This window comes from Diceros bicornis, chromosome 14 (genome assembly GCF_020826845.1).
Source record: "Diceros bicornis minor isolate mBicDic1 chromosome 14, mDicBic1.mat.cur, whole genome shotgun sequence".
NCBI classification, from domain to species: domain Eukaryota; kingdom Metazoa; phylum Chordata; class Mammalia; order Perissodactyla; family Rhinocerotidae; genus Diceros; species Diceros bicornis.
Genome location: NC_080753.1, coordinates 21686735 through 21711392, shown reverse-complemented (window position 1 = coordinate 21711392; position 24658 = coordinate 21686735). Strand labels below are relative to the sequence as shown.

The 24658-nt window shown below is 57.2% G+C and overlaps 1 protein-coding gene across 3 annotated transcripts; it reads left to right on the top strand.

Moving 5' to 3' along the window:
* The first annotated feature begins 14 nt into the window (after window positions 1-14).
* TMEM63B (transmembrane protein 63B) lies at window positions 15-23613 on the top strand. 3 transcript variants are annotated; one of them, XM_058554258.1, is made up of 24 exons: window positions 15-108; window positions 5829-6011; window positions 6293-6372; window positions 6659-6697; window positions 7647-7737; window positions 9216-9253; window positions 10252-10394; window positions 10492-10543; window positions 11002-11110; window positions 11753-11823; window positions 14839-14919; window positions 15395-15518; window positions 16138-16271; window positions 16415-16552; window positions 16698-16851; window positions 17778-17884; window positions 18122-18208; window positions 18459-18524; window positions 19836-19998; window positions 20561-20666; window positions 21620-21787; window positions 22041-22156; window positions 22539-22619; window positions 22897-23613. In XM_058554258.1, exons 2-24 carry the CDS (start codon window positions 5853-5855, stop codon window positions 23086-23088), a joined length of 2499 nt encoding a protein of 832 aa, XP_058410241.1. In that variant the 5' UTR covers window positions 15-108; window positions 5829-5852; the 3' UTR covers window positions 23089-23613. The 3 variants fall into 3 exon arrangements, with proteins under 3 accessions (XP_058410241.1, XP_058410243.1, XP_058410242.1); XM_058554259.1 differs by lacking the exon at window positions 15-108 and adding an exon at window positions 1971-2240; XM_058554260.1 differs by lacking the exon at window positions 6659-6697 and having other exon boundaries at window positions 22897-23612.
* Window positions 23614-24658: the final 1045 nt, after the last annotated feature.

The following is a 24658-nucleotide window of genomic DNA, read 5'->3' as shown; positions in this document are numbered from 1 at the left end:
CCGCAGGAGCCCGGAGCTCGAGCCGCCCAGCGACTCCCCCTCCCCCTCCCCCGGCCCCGCCCCGCCCCAACCCGGGGCTCCGAGCCGGAGCCGAGTCTGCGCCTGGGGGTGAGTACGCGACCCTTTCCCAGCCCCCTCTTTTCTTTGAGGATCCCACCACCACCCAAAGAAAAACCCCGGACTCAGCTGCGCGTCCCCTCCCTTCAGCCTCCTGCGGGACCCGGAGGTGCCCGGGCCCGCGGGACCCAGCGGTGCCGCGCGCTGCCCCCAACCCCGCACCATCCTGAGCCAAATAGGAGTCCCCCGAGCCCTCTCAGGGGTCTAGATGTGCGCCGCCCTCTGTCCCCACCCCTCGGGAGGTTCTGAGAGGTGGGACCCCCGCCCCCGGCCCCCTAGCGCCACTCTTCTCCCACCTGCCCGGTCCAGGTGCGCGTCCCCTCCGCGCCCCTCCGCGGTTCCAGCTGCGCCCCATCAGCCCGTCGCCTCTATGGGAACCTGCCGCCCCCGCCCCCGAGTTTTGGATTCCAGGGTCTGCAAGTCCGATGGCCTCGGTCTCTTTTATCTTGTCTCCTGCTCCCGGGGCCAAGTACCCCCGAGGCTGGCCCGGAGCAGGGGTTCGAGCTCGGGCAAGGGCAGGGTTCGCAGGGGCTGGCACGAGGCCGGCCATTGCCCCTGGCCGGTCTGGGGACTGGTCGGCGGGCTGGGGAGGCGGCCGGCCCCAGGAGCGGTGTCCTCTCTTTGCGCCCCACACAGTGCAGTTCATTCATGAGCCGCGCGGGCCTGCGTCGGAGGGTGCGGTGGCGAAAGGATTCAGACGGGGGACTGGGAGTAGGGCAAAGGCCCTGTTGGGGGGAGGGGGCGCGCTTTGTCCCTCCTGGCCTTCTTGACCGCTTAGGGAGGACAGTCCCAAAGCTTTGGCGCCTTGTTCCCCAGAAGAGAAGGACGCTTGGGAAGTGGAGAGGAGAGGTCAGAGGGGCCGGCTGCCCTTGGGGCTCTGTGCTGCCACCTGCCTGGGTCCCCTCAGCAGAGGTCTGTTCCCTCAGCACTCCACTTCCCTGGGGGGGCAGTGAGAGAGCCTGAGCTTCTCTATCCAATACCTCTCTCTAGCCTCTCCCTGGGTCTGCAGCAGCCCGGGAAGAATAAGGCAGTGCCCAACCCCTCCTGCGGAGGGGGCCCCCAGTCCTGCCTCCCAGGCACATGTGAGGAGGGGACTGGGAGTGTCTGCCAGGCTTGGGGAGGTGCTGGCAGAGTGACTGTCCTCCAGGGCACCAGAGGGTCCAGGCCCTGGCATGCCCCAGGTGGCACAAGCTGAGGCCTGCTGTTGGCTCACCCAACTCAGTCTTGGCCTATCGGTGGGTGGGTGAGGATGTGGCAAGGCAGAAGGCAGGTGGTGGGTATCTTAGAACCTCCTTTTGGACATCCTACAAGTTCCCCCCAATTATAACAGAGCCTTAGGGACCTGGGTTCAAATTCCAGCTCTGCCTTTCTTTAGCTGTGTGACCTTGACAAGTTACTTAACCTGTCTGAACCTTAGTTTCAATTAAAAAGAGAGTTTACTACCACCTCCCTACAAGATTTATCATGGGGATCAAACTAGATAACAGAGGTACGGAGCCTGGCACCCCGCCTGGTAGGTGATCAATAATAGGTTCTCTTCTCTGAACTTCTGACCCATCTTGGTGTAGCATCACCCTCCTGTGCCCCCACCTCCCCGCCTGCTATGGATGGATCGGGTATGTTTGAAGAGTTTGGGAACATTCTCTGCCACTCAGTGGCAGAGTCCTGAATGCAGTATAAGCCCTTCAGTCTAAATAAGAACCCCATCTCGACCGAGGGGCTCTATCGTATTAAATTCTATGTTTTCTTTTATTTTGATTTTTACCAGTTTTCCTCCATGAGACCAATCCGTTTTATTCCACATTTTGTTAATAACAGTAGCTAATTTTTTAGAACCCATTATGTGCCTTGAACCGTATTAAGAGCTTTACATAAGTTATCTTGTTTAGTCCACAAAACAACCACACAACTGAATTATCCCCATTTACGGATGAAAGAACCGAGGCCCACCATGGCGAAGTAATTTGCCCAGGTCAGCAGGCAGATCTGTCTCATCCTAGAGCCTGTGCTCAGAACCTGCAGACTTCGTTGCCTGTGCCTACACCTGCCTCAGAACCTGAAATCACAAACCTAAGGCCTGAGTGGAGGGCCTGGGAGCTACAAGCAAGAGGGAGGGCAAACAGGTAGAAATAGGGTGTGGCCTTTCTCCAGAGCAGAGCTGGCAGCCCCCAGCTCCCTGGTGGAAGTGGCTCCTCTGCTGGCCAAGGCAGCAAAGTGCAGTGGTTAAGAGCATAGACTCCAGCCAGGCTGCCTGGGTCCATATCCAGATCTACCACAGACTGGCTGTGTGACATTGGGCAAGTTATGTACCCTCTCTGTACCTCAGTGTCCTCCTAGGGTTGTGATGGGGAATAAACGAATTAACATTTGTAAGGTGCTTAGAACAGCGCCTGGCACAAAATAAGAGTTAAATAAGTGTTTGATCAGTGCATTCTTTTCCTACTACTTTTATCTTCCTTGTGGATACATTTTTGCCCATCTCTCTGAAGTTGGTAGAGGCGAAGCAGGATATTAATATCTCTTTGTTACAAATTGGGAGACTGAGGCCCAGGTTACAAAGTAACAGAGCTAACCTGCATCTTCATCTCCTCCCATCAGACCACACTGCTTTCCTATGATCCCAAGCCCTAAGTTGTCTTCCCAAGTAACTCTGTAAGAAAACCTTTTAACTTATAACTCTCCACCCCACCGTGCACACACTTCTTAATTGGAAAATAACAACCTTCAGTTAGCTAGAAATAAAATCTTTCATCACTCTCTCTACACACTTCCAGCTAAAAGCCTCAATGTCAGACTAGAGAAATTCCGGGATATAGCTGACTGGGCAGCCCCGTGGAGTGGAGGAACTGACCCCCCTGCCACCTTCCCTCCCCCCCCCCCCCCCAGATATTCTGCCTCAGTCTCTTCTCTCCTTTCAGCTGCTCTTCAGTGAAGGCTGTGAGAGCAACTGCTCTTAATGAAACTCGGCCCAGCAACCCCGCCCCCACAATTAAACTCTCCCAGTAACCCTGTCAGCAAGCAGAGCCACCAGCCCTGGCTCCACCCTTTACCTGCCCTGTGACCTCCTGTGAGTCGCTTCTCCTCTCTGGGTCCCTGCTTCTTCCCTTGTAAAGTGGGGCTAGTGATCTGGTCGAGTGTGAGCGTGCTGCCTTCCTCGTGGTGTAGGTGGGAAGATCAATGCAATTGTGCAGGGGAGAGTGCTCTGTGACTGTAGAGAGGGAGGCAACAGATGGACATGGTGATTTTAGTTACTAAGCATCTACCTGGGCCCTCACCCACCCTACCAGGTCCCCTTAATATGGAAGTTCCCAGAATGTTCCACCCTCCATCGGAGTGGTGGGGGGGATGTGGCACTCCAGGGGTTTGTACCCATTACATTCTGGCCTGGTGGAGCCTTGGAGTTGGAGAGAGAAACAGACAAGGAATGGGAATGGGCTGTCTTGAATTCTAGAGTACACTGCAGTTGGGAGTTAAGTGGGGGGACTAATGTAGAGACCCCTCAACTGCCACAGACCCAGAATACCTATACATACATTTAACCTCCTCTGGTGCCCCAGGGTTCTGTGAACCTTATGTTTACATACCCAGGATCCCAGACACACCCACGTACATACCGTCTCTCAGAGACCGACAACTCCCTTCATTTCCGTGGACTGCCATGCAGTCACCTATCTCTCTCCCCCCACACACAGATACACACATCAACACACATTTACACACCTAAACACGCACATGCCCACAGTGCTCTGGTGTTCCCTAGCCAGAGAACATTTAATGGGCATTTACGAAGCTTCCGTGGTCCGTGGAGTCATGTTCTAGGCACATCAGAAAAGCATCATGGTGCCCTGAAAAGTGCTCTGGCTTTAGAAAGTTGACCTAGGTTTGAATCCTAGGTTCATCATTTTATTAGCAGTGTGACTTTGGGAAAGTTACTTAACCTCTCTAAGCCCCTGTGCCCTCATCTTAAAATGGCAATGACATCCATCTCAGGATTGTCAAGGACTAAATGAAATCATGTATGTATTATTCTTGAAACATTGGGCACTTGATAAATAGCACCTGCTACAATTACTAAGTTAGTGGAGTTTTTTTAAGGCATCTTGGGCTGGAAAGGAAGAGGGAGGCATAAAACCCAGGGCGGTTACTCCCTTAGTCTTCCTAACACATACTTTTCAGAGACTCCCTGCAACCAAGTCAAACACATAAACAAACCCAGCTTCCCCCTCCATCTCAGAGCTGTGCCTTTTGCCCTGCCATTGAAGTGTCACGAAGGGACTGGGGGAAAACCAGGGGTTGATAGCAGGGGAACTCCGGCAGGGCTGGGGGATGCTTGCTCCCAGAGTTCCAATCACCGATTCTAGGTTTGTTGTTCTCTCTCTTTGTCTGGTTTCCTTTCTTCCCTCGGGATCACCCCCCATGCTCCCCCCCTCCCTCCGCAAGGCAGAGCTTCAGTGTTGTCAGCAGAAGGGGCCCCCAGGGGCCCTCCAGTAGGATGGGGCTGGGGCAGTGATACCTTGGCCACACTTCTCCTCCGCCATGGGAGCCTCCCCAGAGCCCTGCTCCACTCCGTCCCCAGGCACTTCCAGAACCCAGGCATCCAGGCTGGCTGCCCCTTCAGGGGAAGGTGGGACTATGCCTGCCCCTTCCCTCCTCCTCCCTACCCTATCCACCGACCACTGAGTGCTGGACAGACTGTCAGTGGCAGGGAACCAGGCTGCAGGGCAGGACCCTGGCTGCAGGACGCCTGGGCAGGCTAAAAGGCCCCGCCCACTCTCCCTTCCTTTGCTAATGGAAAAGCTCACTGGAGGGCACAGTATTCCCAGCCTGCCCTGCTCCAGAAGAAAGATCAGGGCACTCTGGGAGTTGTAGTCCTCCTACCACTCAAGTGACTCCTGTGCAGAGATAATTGGAGAGAGGTGATGAAGCTGGAGAGGGGAAAGGTGTAGCTGCTGCCACGGCAGGGGAAAAAGGAAAGAGGGTAAGCAGGTGTGACTGGGGCCAGGCAGCTAACACAAACCCAGAAGTCCTACTTTTTAACTGACTTCCCACTCTGACCCCATCCTCAGACCCCTAACTGAGGGCAGCGGGGCAGCTCTGAAGCTGAACATCTTATTTTGAAGCCAATGATATTGGGAAGGTGATTAGCAGAGTTGAAAACTCTAAGTAAATGAAACCATGCCATTTTTCCAATAGGGGTAGAAAGAGGAGATCAGGATGAGGTGGCTGGCGCCTGACCCATCCTCCCCTGGCCTAGAGGCCCCTCCTCCGAGCCTTGGATCCTCAGGCCTAAGAGCCCTCCCCATCTTCCCTCAGGCTCAGCTCTGCCCCCTGCCTGAGACAGAGAGAGAGAGAGAGAGTGCGCGTGAGTGTCTGTGTGTGTGTGCTTGGAGAGAGTGTGTGTGTATATATGGAGGTGGTGGGAGGTAGATGTTAGAGACTCACAACATCCAGCTTAGAAAAACCAGTCTCTCAGTCCAGATCTGGGCCGAGTTCTGCACACCTGGGGTGAAATTGTAGCGCAAGAGCCAGTGAAGGTAAATCCACATGATTCAATCGTCCCCTCCCCAGGCCCCTATCTCTGGAGGCCAGAGCTTCCACCCACCCAGGCAGCCTGCTGATCTGCTCTCACTGCCCCTTCCCGACGCCCACCCTCCTGGAGCCATGAAGGGGATAGGGGCTGAGCCCCGCTGACTGCTCTGCCCTCTGCCCAGGAGGACCATGCGGCAATAGCAGCCATGCTGCCCTTCCTGCTGGCCACACTGGGCACCACGGCCCTCAACAACAGCAACCCCAAGGACTACTGCTACAGCGCCCGCATCCGCAGCACCGTCCTGCAGGGCCTGCCCTTCGGGGGCGTCCCCACCGTGCTGGCTCTCGACTTCATGTGCTTCCTGGTGAGTGCCCACATGCCAACCCCGCCCTTGGCACCCGCATCCTGTTCATAGCTGGCCAACACCTGTAGCTCTAACCACTCTCCCACCTGACCTGACTCCCCAGACTTAACTGCAGGAGGGATCCCTATCACCCAGCCCAAGCCTAGTCTCTGACCATTCACCTAAGCTGGGGACATCCCCTTCTAAGACAAGATTCCAGCCCCTCTGCCCCTGTGTTCCTGGTTAGTTCAGGGGGTGGACAGATGGCCTCTCCACCTGCCAACCGCCCCTTCTTCCCTCAGGCACTGCTGTTCTTGTTCTCCATCCTCCGGAAGGTGGCCTGGGACTATGGGCGGCTGGCCTTGGTGACAGATGCAGACAGGTAAGGCTCTGGGACTCTCCCTCACGCCTACACTCACACATTCACACGCACACACATACACACACTCTCACACTCACACCCCCTACACATACACCCCTTCTTCCACACTCCTTAGGGCTAGGAAAGAGCCAGCCCTCTCTCCTCCCCCTTTGTTGGGGGGATGAAGAGGGACCAGTCCCAGAGCAGGCATGGGGGACATGAGGACCCTCAGTTGGGCCGTTGTCCCTTGCTAGTCCCCAGGGACCCTCCCCTGCCCCTGCTAACCCTGTCTGTTCTCTGTCCCCAGGCTTCGGCGGCAGGAGAGGGACCGAGTGGAGCAGGAATAGTATGTGGGGCCCGAGGCCCCTCACCCTACTAAACCAGCTTTCCCTTTCCTCTCCTCTCGTGCTTCTCTTCTCTTCCGGCCACGTTTCTTTTTACAGCTTTCTTCTCTGCAGACTCATGTTTCGGATTAACGCAGGCGGTGTGCTTTGCAGAACAGGAGGCTCCCCAACTTGTCTCTGCCTCACCCCGTATCTCTCCCTCTGGCTCTGTGCCTGAGGCCAGTCCCTCCCCGTGCCTGGCCTTCTTTGTGGCCTGGTTGGCTGGGGTGGAGGGGCCGTCCTCCCAGAAACCCCAGTACACTCACCACCCTGTTGGTTGCAGAGACAAGATTGGGCATCTCCAGTGGCTTCCCATCCCCTAACAGCTAGTTCTTCACATTCCAGGGTCCCCTGCTCACCCCTTCTGGAGACTGGGAGGGGGGCTGCCTGAGGAGCCCTGGTTCCGGCCCTTTGTGTCATGTCATGGTCTCTGTGTATAGGACTGGAGTTGGAGTTGCGGCAGCTGCTGGGGTCGGGGAAGAGGGAGGGTAGGGGCCCACCTGGGAGACATCCCCCAGCCCCCATTGCCTCTGACCCTTCTGGGGCTCTCCTAGTCTGCCTTCCCTTCCCTCCCCACTGCCCTGTGCCTAGTATTGGCTCTGTTGCCCCCCACCCGGCCCCCGCTGGTCAGCTCCGGAACTGCAGGGCCCGCTCACATTCTCACTTCAACCTCCACCGTGGTGAAGACACCCTCCCTTTGCCCACTGCCCATCGGTGCCCCCAGATGCCCTGGAGGGAAGAGGCAGATTTAAGGGGGCAGAGAGGGCAGTCACTCCTCCCCGCTTCAGCCTCTGCGCTTTCTGTGCCTTACCTAGTCCCTGGAGTGCTGGAGTGGGAGCCCACCCACTTCACCCCACCCCAAGGGGCTCAGATTCACCAGGCTCTCTGATCTCTCATCTCCCCCACCCGCAGTGTGGCCTCAGCTATGCACGGGGACAGTCACGACCGGTATGAGCGTCTCACGTCTGTCTCCAGCTCCGTCGACTTTGACCAAAGAGACAATGTGAGTGCTCTCCCCTGAACTTCTTAGCACTCACCCCCCCCCCGCCCCCGCCAACTCCAGGGCCAGTGGGCTCAGCAGTCTCTAGCTTCCAGTGATGTTGGAGTCAGGGACCCGTGGAGTGTGGTCTTCTCAGCAAAGGGAAGGCTTGTCTAGGAGCCACAGGATAATCCCCCAGACCCAGAACTCCTGGCTCTGTCTTCTGTGTCAGCCTCCCAACTAGCAAGAGCCTAACATCCATGAATTCCACACTTTGTTCCACAGCAGAGTTCTGTGCCCGCCTCTGCTGATTAATCCTAAGGACACCTTTTTCCTTAGATGTGGTTTTAGAAATAATAATGAGGCTTCCAGGACCACCTAGCAAAACATACAGAATCCATTGTGATGCTCAGAGTTTGCAGGCGGGCGGCCCCTGGCCGTGTGGGGCCAGTTGACCTGCTTGTGGATTGGGGCTGAGTGCCAGCGGCCCCTGTAGACAAGGCATGAGCTTGGTGATTCACAGCAGTCCCCAGGCCCCCTTTCAGGTCAGACCCAACACTCTGGCATTACCTGCCTGGCCTCCTATTGTTCTGCGAGGATGAGGTCCTGGTCAGAACTCTAACGCTCAGACCCTAGGGTGGCCCTGGTCAGTCCAGCTTAGGCTGGGGGTCCTGGGGATGGCAGCTCTGTAGCAGCCATAGCAGAAGAAGCCTGTCAGCTTCCTGAGTTGGACTCACAGTGGTAAGTGGCAAAGCAAAGGTGTCACTCCTGCCAGCCAGAGGTGTCCAGGTGGTCCCCAGACTTAGGTGATGTTGGCAGCAGGTAGCACAGTCCTGCATCTTGGCTGGAGGGCACGTCTTTCCCCCTCTCTGTGTTAAGCCTGCACCTTCTCCTGGCAGGGAGTTGGGGGAGGGTTCTCCCTGCCCAGCGCCCCCCACCCCCGACATATCCCCACCCTGGTCTGAGTGGGGCCTCTGCCTGAAGGCAGGCCTGGGGGCTTGACAGGGGGAGATTGCAGCTCACAGAGACCCTGGGTTTTGGTCCCTCTGGGGTGTACTGGAAGATGGGCGGCTGGAATGCGTGGTTCACCCCTCTGCTTTTGGTAGCCATGTTGCAAACTCTTCTTGTTAGCTGCAGGTCTGGAGGTTCCCATTACCCTTCCTAGAACCCCAAGCCCCACCATCCCCACCCTGGCCCACTCCACTGCAGGACTTCCCCTCATTCTGCTGTCCTGTCGGGTACTTGCGGGGATCCATAGCTCTGGGCGTAAGAGTCCACAAAGAACTCAATTTGGTGTTAATCTTTTTTCTTCTTTGAGGGCTGGCACCTTCCCTCTCCCCCTCTCTGGAGATGAGCTAGTTTCTTTGGGGGGTTGTGGAAGCTGTGTCAAGGTGAGCATAGCCTGGAGGTGATTATGAGAATGGGGTGGGGGGACTTGAGAGGGAAGGGAGGCTTGGGTTGGTGGGATGAGGACTCCGGCTGATAGCCCTCTGTCCCCCCAGGGTTTCTGTTCCTGGCTGACAGCCATCTTCAGGATAAAGTAAGTGAACGGTCTTCAGGCTCTAAAGAAAGAGAGAAACAGAGAGAAACTTCAGACCTGTCATCTCCCTACAAAATCCAGAGGCCAGAAGCTTTGAGGGCCTTAGCGCCCCTAGCCAGCCCAGCACCCTCCTCCCTACTCCGGGAGGCCAGGCCCTGAGGTCCCAGCCTCTGCTGTCCCCTGAGCTGGCCTCACTTTACCCCACAGTCTCCTGTGCGCCCCCCTGGCTGGGGGGCCTGCTCTGCCCTCAGCTCTCCTTGCCCCTGCCACCCCGTGAGTGAGAGCAGGGCTGGAGCCCCCGCTTCAGAGCCTCCGTGCAGCCAGCGGGTAGGGGCAGCAGGCAGGCTGGGAGCAGCCAGCCAGCAACAGGCAGGAGCCAGTGTCCGGCAGGCAGAAGTCAGGAGATGGAGCCAGAGTGCAGCAGGCAGGCAGTGAGCCCTGTGAGAGGCAGGAAGCCCGCACAGGTCAGCACCGCCCCCGCCCCGCCCGGCCTGGGGCCCCTCCCCCAGCCTATCCTGCTTCCCCAGCACCCGTAAGGTGCCAGTGCTTCCCGGCCTCCTCCCTCCCACTTCTGCCTCTTCTGTCACCGTTCCTCCTCCTCCCTCTTGTCCTCCCTTTCACATCTGCCTCTTGTCCTCTCCCTTTTCTCTCCAGTCCTCATTTTTCTTCTTCCTCTCTCTGCAGTCTTCTTCTTTTACCCCTTCCTTCCCTCATTCCTTCCTATTCCCTCCTCCCATCCCTCTCCTCTCTCTCTTCTGCCCCTTTCCCTCCCCTTCTCCCTGCATCCTTCCTTTTCTCCCTCCCCTTCCCCCTCCCCCATCCTCCCTCCCCTCCACTCCCCGAAAATAAGGGACCCAGAGACCCCATTTCAGCCCCATTCTGCTGCCGCATTGGCAGGGGCTAGGGTGGATATGGGGCGGGATAGGCAAGGGCAGGCAGATTGTGGCCCCTCTGTTGCCCTAGTCCTCACCTGACTCCTATGTCCCCGGTGCCTGCAGGGATGACGAGATCCGGGACAAGTGTGGGGGCGATGCCGTGCACTACCTGTCCTTCCAGCGGCACATCATCGGGCTGCTGGTTGTCGTGGGCGTCCTCTCCGTAGGCATCGTGCTGCCTGTCAACTTCTCAGGGGACCTGCTGGGTCAGCGAGGGCCAGAGTGGCTGGGGTGGAGAGAGGAGAGGGCAGCAAGTATGTGCCCTGACCCCACCATTGTCCTCTCTCTCTTCCCGTCCCCTAGAGAACAACGCCTACAGCTTCGGGAGAACCACCATTGCCAACTTGAAATCAGGGTAAGGCTGGGAAGCCAGTCAGTGAGGCCAGGGTCTGTAGCCAGCGGGGAGGGCGGGAAGAGGGAGTGTTCGGGGGAGAGGTGCTGAGGCTGCAGAGATGGCTGTGGGGCCCTGAGGGCTTGGGCTGGAGACAGAGGAGGCAGATCCCCAGGGATGAGCAGATAAAGAAGAGGAGTATGCAACCTTGGGCCAGGGGAGGCTGCCTGGCCAGTTGGAGGGCAGTATAGCCAGGGGGTAGGGCAGGAAGAGATGACCTCTTGGGACATTTCAGTTGGAATGGACCAATCTTGGGGTCTAGAGGATGTGGGGTGTGGGCCTGCCTTCTAAGGGGGTCAGTGACAGAAGACCGGTGGCAGGAAAGGGGCCCTGTCTGAAGGTTTAATTAACCCTGGGAGGTTTGGGGTATCTGAATGTGTTCCTAGCCCTGGGGGCTCCATGTACCCCTCTGCTCCCCCCAGGAACAACCTGCTATGGCTGCACACCTCCTTCGCCTTCCTGTACCTGCTGCTCACCGTCTACAGCATGCGTAGACACACCTCCAAGATGCGCTACAAGGAGGACGACCTGGTGAGTGGAGCAGAGCCCAGGTCCGCCCCCACCCCCGCCTCTTCCCTTCCCTCCAGGCCTCTCTTGCCTCAGCCCTAAGGGGTGGCAGCTCCGGTGTTAGGCCAGCTGGGTTTGAATCTGGGCCCAGCAGCTCAGAAGCCCCCATCCTGCAAGTTAAGTGACCTCCCCAAGCCTCGGTTTCCTCATCTGTAACTGAGACAACAGCAGTACCTCTCCTGAGGTCCGTGTGAAGGTGCAGCGAGGCGTGGGAAGCAGCAGTGCTGTGCCAGGTGCTCCGGCAGTAGCTGTGGTCGATCTTCTGGTAGTGATGTTCCCTCCTCTTCTGCCTTCACTCACCAAACCAGAGCTGAACGCCCACGCCAGGCCAGCCACTGAGCTTGGTCCTCATGGCCTGAGGATCGTCCCCCCACCCCCCATAACCCCTCAGGAGCAAGGGGCCGGATGGCTCTTTCATTAGGCTCACTGCCTGATTTCTGTTAGAAACACTCTGTGTGCTTTCCCTGGCCCTGGCTTATCCCTAAAGCCTCCTCCCACCCCTGTCTGCTCCTCTCTGCTCACCTCTTTCCCCAGCCCCTTCCCGCATTCTCCAGCTCCTCTGGAGTCCCGCCTCAGGAAGGCAAACCCGCTCCCCTCTCACCCCAGGTGAAGCGGACTCTCTTCATCAACGGAATCTCCAAATATGCAGAGTCAGAAAAGATCAAGAAGCATTTTGAGTGAGTAGCCACCCCTACCCCCAACCCTAGGCTCTGCAGACCTTTCTTTGCCTTTCAACTCCAAGAACGTCCTCACCCACGCCTCTCACTCAGAGGTCTGGGGCTGCAGTGTGGGGTGGCAGTCAGACTCAGGAAGAATCCTCTGACTCCAGGGCCGTCTAGCACTTGGGCTGGTGATAGGCCCCTCTAAGAACAGGAGAAATACGGGAAATACTTGAAAAGTGAGTCCCCCAGGCCTCTTCCAGCTTGCACTGGCTCATGGGTTGTTGACTCAAGGTCCGTGGGCCCTTTGAGCTGTATGGCTTCCTGGAAATTGTGTGTGACGTTCTGGAGTTTGTGTGTGGGGAGAAGCTCTTTGGCTTTCAATGGATCCTCAAGGAGCCTAGGAGAACTTGGCCTACGTGTTGTCTGAGGCTCTTCTCAGCTCTGGAGTTCTGTCTTGCGGGATGGGAACATCCACCTCCAGGAGTGCCGGGTGGTCAGGACAGTCTGTGTTCAGGGTTAGGGTCCTATCATACCTTCATCCGTCCACTGAGCAGACTTTCTCAAGTGCTATTTGGCATCAGTTACGACGGGGGACCTTGGGACTATGAAAATGCATATAAGCTCCTCAGGCTCTCGGGGGGTCCAGAGTATGGAGGTCAGCTTTAGGAGCCAGTCCAGGGTCTGATCAGAGACTGGTCTGAGGTCAGCCTGTGGTCAGAATTAGGCGCTGGCCAGTGGTCCTGATAGGGGACGTCGGTGGTCAGGATCAGGATTTAGTGAGGTCTGGATCCGCTGTCAGTTGGCCTGGGTCAGAGGTCAGTCATTGTCCTGGATCAGGACAGGATTGGGGTCAATGTCTGGTCAGGGTCAGATCCCAGACCCCCGCGTTACAGGAAAATGACTGGTTTGTAATCAGCATTAGTGGGAGAACATTCATTCATGCGACACGCATTTGTTGGTCACCTTCTGTGCACCGGGGGTAAATAAATTAGAAATAGGCCCTGCCCTCATACAATTTACAGAACAGCAGTCAAAATTAGATCATCCTTGGTCAGTATGAGAGAGAGCGATTGGGGTCCTGTCTGGGGTTCAAGCTGTGATGAGCATTAGGGGGCAGTCTGGGTCAGGATTAAGGACCGTGTGGGCTCAGAATTAGGTGACATCTTACTATTACCGTCCGTTGGAATCAGCTGTCAGCTGTGCTGACAAGTCCTTTAATAACAAACACCTGCCGATGGCCTGTCCTGGGGTAGGAGGGGGATAGAGCAGAAAGCAGAAAAGGAAAGGCCGTGCCCCCATGTGCGTACGTGCCAGTGGGGCAAGGCAGCTAATAAACAAGTGGACTAGTAACAGACAGTGCGTCAAGGAGGGTAGGTGCTAAGAAGAAAACCAAGGCAGGGAGAGGGGCAGAGCGAGAGGGGTCAGGAGGGGCTGCTGTTTCCAAAAGGCTGGGCAGTGGGGACTCTGACAGGGTGACATTTGAACAGAGACCTTCATGCAGTGAGGGAGGGAACCCTGCTAGTCAAGCATCCATTTATTCAGCACACATTTATTGTACACCTACTGTGTGCTGTATGCCAGTGAGACAAAGAAGAACCAGACCTGATGGGTGTCCATGGCGAGCTCATGGTCCCCGCTGTCTGCTTCAGGGGTTGGTCTGTGGTTTTGTTTAGGAAAGAGACTGTGATTAAAATCAGCGGTCAGCCTATAAGCAGGGGTTGGGGAGACTATGGTCCTAATTGGAATGATTAGGATCAGTGGGGCGAGCATTCTGGAGCAGTCATTTCATTGATCCATTCATTCATCATGAGTTTATTGAGCGCTGACTATGTGCAAGCTGTTGACCTTGAGTATGGTGATGAGCAAGAGGCAGCCCTTGTCTTCATGGAGTCCTGGGCTAGTTGTCAGTATTGGGCAGGGTTTGTGGTCCACGTCTGGGGTCTATCTGGATTGGAGGATGAACTCAGCAGAATTAGGGAATATCCAGTGTGCAAAAATCAGGGAATCTGTGTTGTGGGAATTAGAGCTTAGTCAGATGAGAATGAGGCTCGGCCTGCCATGGGGGTGAAGGCCCTTCCAAAGAGGAATCCTAAAACGGTCTGAGCAACAACAGTGTCAGGGCAAAGGTCTGTCACTTCCTGGGAAGTGCATTTCAAGGACCCCATCCCAGATGTAAGTTTCCAGATTTTCATGGGTTTGTGCGGACCATCTTGTTCCCTTAGAACCATATCTCATGCATCTTTAACACTGGGTAGTCCTTCATTAAAAACTTTTTTTTAAAAAATGGGCTCAGCCTAGATTAGGGATTAAGGTCAAGGAGCAGTGTGTGATTAGCTATAAAAAAGAGCTGCTCCTTCACTCAGTCAGCAAGCATCCCTTGAGCCCTGCCAGGTGCCAGGGACTGAGAGTCAGCGACAGTCTATCTCTGGTCAGTCTCAAGTCAAGGTTGAGGTCAACTCGGGTTGGGGTTAGAGGATCAGTCTTGGGTCTGGGTTATGGGTCAGTTTGGGTCAGGGTTAAAGGTCAGTCCTCTGGCCAGGGTTAGAAGTCAATCTCAGGTCAGGGTTCAGGATCAATCTCTGGTTGGTCTTGGGCCAGGGATCGTTCTGTAGACTGGGCTGTGTGTTGGTTGGGGTCAGTCCGTGGTCAAACCAGGTCTTCTGGGAACAGGGTTAGGAGAACAACCCATAGCTAGAAACAGTCTCTCTTGTGTTCAAGTTCACAGCCTCAAACAGGAATCAGACCACAGCTGTGGCTTCCCCAGCTGTGCGGGTGTGCACTCCCATCCTGGGTCATTAGCCCATGCTGCACTCACACAGGCCCCCGTGCCTTGAGCGCACCCTCCCCCGACTCCAATAAGCATGAGGAGGAATTTCAAAGTTTTCTTCTTAGGGAACTTTCATTTTTGCAGACTAAGAAAGACAGAGCTTGAACTGGGGATGTGTGTCTTGAAGGTGATGGGGTCATGGATGAAAGTCAGGGGCGGGTGGCCGGGGTCCCTGCAGAAGATGATGGTGGACTGTGTTTCAGGGAGGCCTACCCCAACTGCACGGTTCTTGAAGCCCGCCCGTGTTACAACGTGGCTCGCCTTATGTTCCTCGATGCAGAGAGGTATGGGGCTGGGGGTGGCAAGGGGGTGACACATGAGCCCATTGTGGAGGGTGTCTTGGCTACCACATTGGAGCCTGGCTCCCCTTCCAGGTGTTTCCCAGGGCATTTGATTTTAATTCAACCCCTAGAGTGCCTGTCAATTCAGCTCTGGAAAGAGCAAGGCCTGGAGGTTAGAGTTTGTTGCAAGAGGAAAGGGGCCCACCGTCCCCACCCCATCTGAGGACATACCCTTCTTCAGCTACAGTATAAGAAATTTAGGCCAGACTACAGGAAGAACTTCTGGCCGTTAAGGGATGAGTGAGGAGACCCTAGGATGGGGACATGCCTGAATCATGCATCCTAAACAAACCCAAGAGCAAGATAGCCCCTATCTTTTGGGAGTAGACTAGATGACCCCTGAGCTGGGCTCCCTACCCATCCTCCCGGTGACCCAGCACCAGCTGGGTGGTCGGTGACTGGGCACCTGGTCCCACAGGAAGAAGGCCGAGCGGGGAAAGCTCTACTTCACAAACCTCCAAAGCAAGGAGAATGTGCCCACCATGATCAACCCCAAGCCCTGTGGCCACCTCTGCTGCTGCGTGGTGCGAGGCTGCGAGCAGGTAAGTGACGGGGCCTGGCCTTGGCTCAGACCTCAGGGCCCCCAGAGCTCCTGATGGGTGTGGGGAGGAGTTGGAAGGTCCTGGGGAGACAGGTCACAGCAGAGATGGGTACATGGTGTGGTAGAATCTGTCCCACAACCTCCCCCCCAACACACAGGACTTGCACATAAATACCCAAAGGTAAATAGACTCCCAGGGGAGGCAAGGCTGGGGCTGGGTTGGGAGTGAGGTGCGGCGCCTCCCTCAGCGGGTCCCCCCCTGTTCCTACAATCCTTGAAGCCCCAGTTCCCACTGTTGGGTTTGTTCCCTGTCCCTACAGTGACCAAGTTTTCAAACCCCGAATCAGAAGAGATCAGCCAAGAGGACAGCGTTATGCTGTATTTACTAGCTCTGTGGCTTTAGGCAAGTTTCTTGACTGCTCTGTGCCTCAGTTTCCTGCTCTGTAAGATGGGGCTAATTGTACCTACCTGGTAGGATGGTTGTAAGGAGTAAGTGAGTTAACACATAAAGAGCTGAAAGCAGCGCCTGGCCTGTGGTAAGCACTGGGTCAGTGCTAGCTTGGTGCTGCGGGGACCAGCCCGGCTCTGACCAAAGCCCCCGCCTCGCCCGCCCTCGGCAGGTGGAGGCCATTGAGTACTACACGAAGCTGGAGCAGAAGCTGAAGGAGGACTACAAGCGGGAGAAGGAGAAGGTGAACGAGAAGCCTCTTGGCATGGCCTTTGTCACCTTCCACAATGAGACCATCACCGCCATGTGAGCCCCCGCCCTGCCTGCCCACACCAGCCCTTGTCCCCCAGTGACCAGCTGGGGCTCCCAGGGCCCTGTGCTCGTGGCTAGCTGTCGGCAGTGGGATCCCCAGTGGCCGGTACCATGGTAACCAGTGCCCATCCCCCCAGCATCCTAAAGGATTTCAACGTGTGTAAGTGCCAGGGCTGCACCTGCCGTGGGGAGCCACGCTCCTCATCCTGCAGTGAGTCCCTGCATATCTCCAACTGGACCGTGTCCTATGCCCCCGACCCCCAGAACATCTACTGGTGAGCAAATGGGGATGGCAGGGGCAGGCTTCATGGGCCTGGGTGGGCTCCAGAGGGCAGTGGGGAGGGGAGGAAGGTCCTAGGTGTCACTGGGTGCCAATCAGGGATTTGGTCCCTGGAGTGATCGCCACCCCTGCCTTCCCAGGGAGCACCTCTCCATCCGCGGCTTTATCTGGTGGCTGCGCTGCCTGGTTATCAACGTTGTCCTCTTCATCCTCCTCTTCTTCCTCACCACCCCGGCCATCATCATCACCACCATGGACAAGTTCAATGTCACCAAGCCCGTGGAGTACCTCAACGTGAGGCCCACACCCCACCCCAGCCCTCCACGCTGTGTCACAAGACACAGATACCAAACCCCAAATCCCTCCCAGGGGGACAACTAGATGCCCTCCTGCCCAGTCCAGCTTTTCCAGCTCGGCCCCACCAAGAAGCTCCCACACGACCATGGGCTGAAACGCCTCTGTGCAGTTCCCTTAGGCTCCCTGCCACCTTCCTCCTCGGAGAGGCCACCCTTGGGTTTGCACACACCGAGGGAGACACCCAGGGAAAAAAGAGAGTCCAGGCCCAGGCCTAACTGACCCTGTGACCTCAGAAAGTCCCTTCTCCCCATCCCTCGGTCTCTCCAGCAGAAGAGTAGAAGGTTCAGACTAGATCATTGGCTTCCAAACTTAGATTCTGATGCCTTTGTCAGAAGGAATCTTACATGAAACCTGATATGGAAAAGCAGGGTTGCTCCGATGGCAGTAGAGTGGGGACCACTTGTCTCCCCTCACTCCTCCTGCCATGCACACAGCATGTCTCCTTAGAACCTCAAAGTTCAAAGGAAGACAGTTTGAAAATCACTGAGTGATAATAGCGTAATAGATGAGACCCAGACTGCCTGGGTTCAAATCCCATCCCACTGCTTACTAGCTGGATAAGCTATTGAATCTCTTTTTTGCCTCAGTTTGCTCATCTCTAAAATGGGGTAATATTGTGAGGATTAATACATGTAAAGTACCTGATCAGTGCTTGGCACGGAGTAGGTGTTCAGCAAATGCTAACCACTGATATTATTCATATGGCCCTGCTCCACCCTCACCCCTGGCCCTCCAGATGTTCTGGACTTCTGCCATGGGGCCTTGAGAGCCGAGGGGCCCAGTGGGGGAGGGGGCAGGTAAGCAAAGCAATCTGGGTGCACTCCAGTTCCCCTGCCTAATGCCTTCCCTGTGCCCCGCTGCAGAACCCCATCATCACCCAGTTCTTCCCCACCCTGCTGCTGTGGTGCTTCTCGGCCCTGCTCCCCACCATTGTCTACTACTCTGCCTTCTTTGAAGCCCACTGGACACGGTGAGACACCTCTACACGTGCCGCGCGGCGGCCCTCCTAGGTGGGCACCCATCCCGCTGGGCAGCCCTTTGCCCTTCAGGCTCCCTGGCCCTGGCAGTCCCAGAGCTGGCAGGGAAGGGATGGTGGCCAGCATCCTCACCTTTTCCTAAGGGATGCTCCCGGGACACTGTACCGGCTGGGGGAGCAGGCGTGGGGGGCTGGCTCACCTGACCTCTGCCCCTGTGCCCCTTGCCCCAGCTCTGGGGAGAACAGGACCACCATGCACAAGTGCTACACCTTCCTCATCTTTATGGTGCTGCTCCTGCCTTCGCTGGGACTGAGCAGGTGGGTTTCGGAGGCTGGGATGGCAGCCAGGGTTGGGGGACTGCAGGACAGGGAGAGGGAGCAGTTCAGGCTCCCACCTCGCCTACAGAGCTGGGGGCACAAGACTAGAAGCCTGGCCATCCCCAAGCCTCCTGACTTACCTGCCCCATGTCTGGGGGCGTCCCCAGAGGCTCTTGGGTGGGACTCCCCCTCCCCTGGTGTTCTGGGCCATTCCAGCCCACCACCACGCCTCTCCTTTCCTCCCCTCCAGCCTGGACCTCTTCTTCCGCTGGCTCTTTGACAAGAAATTCTTGGCCGAGGCAGCTATTCGGTTTGAGTGAGTGACCAGGGGCCCCAGGGAAGGAGACCGGATTGTAGGAGTGGGTATGCCTAAGAGACACTGCGAGCCCCGGGGTGAGGGTGCAGCCAAGCTTCCACCCCTGCAGGGGGAAGAGGGCAGAGGAGGGAAGGGCTTACATCACGGTCTGGCAGGCTCATCCCAAAGGTTCACCCACAGGGTGTCTTGGTTGTTTACATGAGAGATGTCCCTGGGGTCTGTGTTGGGGCTCACTCTCTGGGAACCTCTCTGGATTCTGAGGTCACCCTCAAGGTATATTTGGGGCTCTGGGGCCCACACTAGAGGGGCTTCTATGAGGGCCTCTAGGGCTCGTATTCTGGGTCTAACTGTGGGAGTCTGGTGTTTCTCTTAGGAGGTTTGGAGAGGTGTCTGTAATGGGATCTTGGTCATACTTTGGGAGTGACTTGGGGGATCCTGGAAGTCTCCCTGAAGGTCTCTGGAGCCCACACTTTTGAGTGTCTAAGGAAGGCTCTTGGGCTCACAAATCTGGGAGTATCTATGGGGACTCTGGGGCTCACACTTTGGGGTGTTTCTGGGAGTTCTGGGAACATCTCTGAAGTTTTGGGCTCTTATTCAGAGGGTGACTGCGGAGTTCTTGATGGGGCACCCTCTCTGGGAATCCCCGTGAGGGTGCCTTGGGGGACATGTACCATGGCTGTATATGTGGGCAAAGCTCTGGGGGTCTTGCTCTGGGCCATCTGTGGTAACCTTGGCCTCACACTTGGTGTGTCACGGGCATTGACAAAGGTTCCTGGGTTCCCCACTCTAAGGATCTCGGAGGGAGGGTCTCTGGAGTTTGTGTTCTGGAGGTGTCCAAGACTCACACTCTGGGGGTAACTCTGGGTTAAGTTAAAATCTAAGGCAGGAGCCTTCAGGGTGTTCCTGGGGCTCATACCTTTGGGGTCTTTGGGGTTCTCAGGGGGGTTGTCTATGGAGATCTTGGGCAGTCATACCCTGAACATTCTGGTAGCCTTAGAGGTCTTGAGCACTCCCTCCATGGGTGTTTATGGGGCACAAGTTCTAGGGGTGCCTCTGGGCTCGCTCTCAGGCCGTGTCCCCTCACACTGAGGGTGTCTGGGGCTTACTTTGGAGGTGTCTGTTGACACTCTGGCATCCGCCTCTGGGGTTCACACTCTGGGAGGACTGAGGCACAGGTGCTTGAGGGTGAGCTGGGGGGTCCACCTGGAAGAAGGCACGTTGGGGGTGAAGGTGTGGTGTGCTGTGCTGGCAGTGGGCAGGCGGCCACCCAGTCCCCCAAGGGCGCAGTGCCGGAGCACCTGGTACCCGCAGGTGCGTGTTCCTGCCGGACAACGGCGCCTTCTTCGTGAACTACGTCATTGCCTCAGCCTTTATCGGCAACGCCATGGACCTGCTGCGCATCCCGGGCCTGCTCATGTACATGATCCGGCTCTGCCTGGCGCGCTCTGCCGCCGAGAGGCGCAACGTGAAGCGGGTACGGCCGCCTGGGGCCGCCGTGGCCCGCACAGCGCCCCCTGGTGGGCCCAACAGAAACAGCGACAGTCATGCTAGAGTGTGGGGCACAGGGGTGCTGGGAAATCTGCGAGCCGAGTTCCGGGGCCCTGGGCTATCCCTTTCCCATCTGGGGCCTCAGCTTTCCCATATGTACAGTGATGGGTCGACATAGATAACCCTGAAGGCCCCTGCCAGTTCTGACCATCTAGTGTTCTATGATGGGAGTTGGGGGAGGTCCGGGTCCCTAGACTTAGGGTTCCTCTGCCCTAACCCGACATGAGGCTCCGATATCCCATTCCCAAGCCCACGGCCTGCCAGCCCCTGATCTCTTGAAGGCCCCTCCCCACACCCTCTCACTGTCCCCACCCTGCCCTCCATCTCCTCCACAGCTCCTCTCTCCACCGCCCTACCCTAGACATTGGGTTCCTCTTCCCCATGGCTTCTTTCCTGGCCCCAGAGTTCCTGGCCCCTCCCCCTGCCCTGTACCCCTCCTGTCTGTCCCTCCCCTCCATGAGCCCCCCTCCTGCCCATCTCCCCCCCAGCATCAGGCCTACGAGTTCCAGTTTGGCGCAGCCTACGCCTGGATGATGTGCGTCTTCACGGTGGTCATGACCTACAGTATCACCTGCCCCATCATCGTGCCCTTCGGTAGGCACCGCCGCGCCGGGACCTGGGCCCTGCTCGGGGGGACCCAGGACCTCACCCGCACCACTCTAGTAAGGCAGGCCACCCCGAGTGGACAGGGCCCCGGCTGGGAGACCGGCCCCTCAGGCCTCCCGCCCGGTCCCTGGCTCAGTCTGGGGCCTGGCCTAGGGGGAGAAGGGGAAAACCATGTCAGCTCAGGCTGGACCCAGCTGGTGTACTGGGCCCCTGGGCAGAGTCACCCCAACATGGCCATACCCACACCAATGCCTTCACTCACCTGGATATACTTGGACACATATCACATACACACACACTCCTACACAACATCCATGGGCACACTTGTACACGGCCCTGTAAACTCAGGAAAGACCTTTGGATTCCAGGGTGGGGTTGGGTCCTCGCTGGAGATACAGCTGAGCTGTGTGACTTGACAACTCCCTCTTCCTTCTGAAGAAATTTAGCCGAGTTTCTCTTCAACTCTCACCCCCTCTAGTGGCCTCTACTTTCCCCTTGACCACATCCTAACCCCTTAACCACCCTCCCTGGTTGTTGAAGGCTCCAAGCTTCCAGATTAACCTCTTTGTCCTCCTTCTAAAGCTCCCATCCCCTCAGCCTCCAGGAAAATAGAACTTACCACCTAATTTATACTCATCTCTTGAGAGACAGGGATAGAGAAAAATGGGATGGGGTTTGAGAGGATGCTTGTTGAAGCAAATGGGTGGATTTCTAACAGTAGCATTCCTGGTGAGGGGCAGCAGCATGGAGGGGTTGACGCAGAAGAAGCCAAAGTTCTCTGATCTGCTAGGGGCTTGGGGCTCTATCCTGTACTGGGGCTGGGGCAGCAGGAGGGAGGCCAGCCCTGCAGCGACCTCGGAAGGACCAGGACAACCTGTGACGGACACGCAGAGGTCCGGCGGTGCTGGTTCCGAGGTCAGGGCCCATGTGGCTTCCCCCAGGGCTCATGTACATGCTGCTGAAGCACCTGGTGGACAGGTACAATCTCTACTACGCCTACCTGCCGGCCAAGCTGGACAAGAAGATCCACTCGGGGGCTGTGAACCAGGTGGTGGCCGCGCCCATCCTCTGCCTCTTCTGGCTGCTCTTCTTCTCCACCATGCGCACCGGTGAGGGCACCCCACCCTTGGGCGGTTGAGGTGGGGAGGCAGAGGGGACTCCCTCCAGAGTCGCGGCAGAGCAGGACAAGGGAGGTCCATGATGGCCGGGGGTCGCAGGCGGGGGGCCTGGGAGAGGCTAGGGTGAGGCCACAGCATATGGGAGTGTGGGACTGCGTTCAGAAGGTGCAGAAGCCAGGCGCTGGACCCCTGAGAGTGTGCCCACAGGAGAGATAGCAGCCCCATATTTTGTCCCCCACACCAGGGTTTCTGGCCCCCACGTCCATGTTCACGTTCGTGGTCCTGGTCATCACCATTGTCATCTGTCTCTGCCACGTCTGCTTCGGACACTTCAAATACCTCAGTGCCCACAACTACAAGGTATGGGGCGAGGGGCCAGGGGGGTGGCTGAGGGCAGGAGCTCAAGGGGGGCAGGGGGATGGCTGAGGGCAGGAGCTCGAGGGGGGCAGGGGGATGGCTGAGGGCAGGAGCTCGAGGGGGGCAGGGGGATGGCTGAGGGCAGGAGCTCGAGGGGGGCAGGGGGATGGCTGAGGGCAGGAGCTCGAGGGAGGCAGGGGGATGGCTGAGGGCAGGAGCTCGAGGGGGGCAGGGGGATGGCTGAGGGCAGGAGCTCGAGGCGGGCTGGGGGATGGTTGGGGGCTGAGGGCAAGGCTAACAAGGATGTGGAGAGGATGTGGTGGCACGGTTGCGGCTGAGAGCAGGGCATTCTCCCCACTCCCTGACTCATTCTGGGCCCCTCAAGATTGAGCACACGGAGACAGATACTGTGGACCCCAGAAGCAATGGACGGCCCCCGACTGCTGCCGCTGTCCCCAAATCTGCAGTGAGTACCCCATTCCATGGTTAAGGGTGGGGAGGGGCCTCTGATTGGGATTCAGCCCCAAAGCTGGGTGTCCCATTAGTCCTCCAGAAAGGGAAGCCTTTCCAGACCTCAGGGCAGTGGGAGACAGGGCAGGGAGAGGCCAGGCTTTACTGGGGGCTGTTCCCTCCTCCCTTGGAGGGATCACTGCCCCTCCCTCCCGCAGGCCCTGAGATTCCCCATCCCCCCTTCCCACAAGGGGCAGCTGTCCACCCTCACCCCCACTCCTCTCCCCCTTCAGAAATACATCGCTCAGGTGCTGCAGGACTCAGAAGTGGACGGGGATGGGGATGGGGGTCCTGGGAGCTCGGGGGACGAGCCCCCGTCGTCCTCGTCCCAAGATGAGGAGCTGCTGATGCCACCTGATGGCCTCACGGACACGGACTTCCAGTCTTGCGAGGACAGCCTCATAGAGAATGAGATTCACCAGTAAGGGGAGGGAGGGGCCCTGGAGGCCACGCCCTGCCCCCACCCCACCCACCCTCCATGGACACTAAAATGCTAATAATTTATTAGATCTAAAGCCCCTTCCTCCCCATCCCCTGCTTTCATTAAGGTATTTAAACCTGGGGATTTCGCTGCTCTCCCCCGCCACGGAGGGAGGGAGGGAACCCCCCAACCTCAGTGAGGAGAGCCCCGAGCCGGCCCCGGGGCAAAGAGAGGTGTGAACAGGGTTCCCCCAGATCAGTGCCCCCAGGCTAGTAGCGTGGTCAGGAAAGGGTTAATGAGAGCCAAGAGGGGTACCTGGTGCAGTGGCTGGAGACCTGGGGGGCCAGGCAGATCAGGGGCCACCACCTCCCCAGTTCTTTCCTCCTGCCAAGTCCCCCTGGGATCTGGAACCTCCAGGGAAGCGGAGCCTCCAGCCCCCATGGGTTGCACAAGGGGAGGGGGTGCTGAGAGGGAGGAAGCGTCAGGCGCCAAGCCAGGGGGGTGACCTGGGGGTGGGGGTGGGCATGGCTGACACTGGAAAATGGGTTTTTGCACTGTTTTTTTTTTTTTTCCTTTAAAATAAAAATGACAAGAAAAGCTCTGAGGCAGGTGTCTGATTTGTGGTGCTGCCCTGGACACGTGGCAGGGGTTCCGCCACCCTTCTGTCCATCTGGAAGACCTGTTCAGAGTGCCCCCCATGACCTGGGCAAGAGGCTTCTTGGGTGGAGCCTCAGTTTCTCCATCCAGGAGAGGAGGGAGTGGCAGCAGGGGCTCGCTATGTGCATGCTGCCAACCGCCCTCCACCCTTCCCCTGTGTCAGCGTTTTCTCCACCCCTTGCCCTGAGGAAATTGTGGGACCACTCAGACTGAGGGACAGGGACACAGACCCCACACTCCATCCCTGAGAGCCACACAAATGGGACAGAGATTCAGGGGAGAAACTTGTGCAGAGCCACCAGCTCCACACCAGTCCAGGAAGAAGGCTTCCTGGAGGAGGAAGATCCCAGGATGGCTGCTTCCAGAAAGGGACTCTTAGCGGGCTGCTCTGGAGGGGGAGAGACAAGAAAATGGGGCCACAGGAGCCAACCAAATACTGTCGTTATTAATTGTTATCATTGTTGCTACAACTTATTGAGTGGCTATTGTGTGCCTGGAATTATGCTAAGTGACTTCCATGCTTTAACGCATTTACTCCTCAGAGAGCTTGCTCTGACGTCAGGCATGGGTTTGCTGTGAGGATTACGTGAGACAATGTGTCATGTGCTCGCTTGGCCCAGTGCCTGGTACAAGGTAAACACCCCATAAACGTCACCTATAATTAATACGATGATCATTAACAGGACCTACAAAGCGGGTGTGGTTTTCCTCTTTATGGATGAGGACACAGGTTCAGAGAGGGTGTGGGGTTCGCCCAAGGTTACCAGCCTGGGAGGGATCTCGGAAAGGTCCTCCTGAGCATCTCAGTGAGCCCGCCCCCAGCCCATCTGTCCCTTCCCCAGGAGACCCTTCTTGAAAAGCCCCCTCCCTACCCTCCCATCAAATCTTATCCATCCTCTAATACCCAACTCAAATTC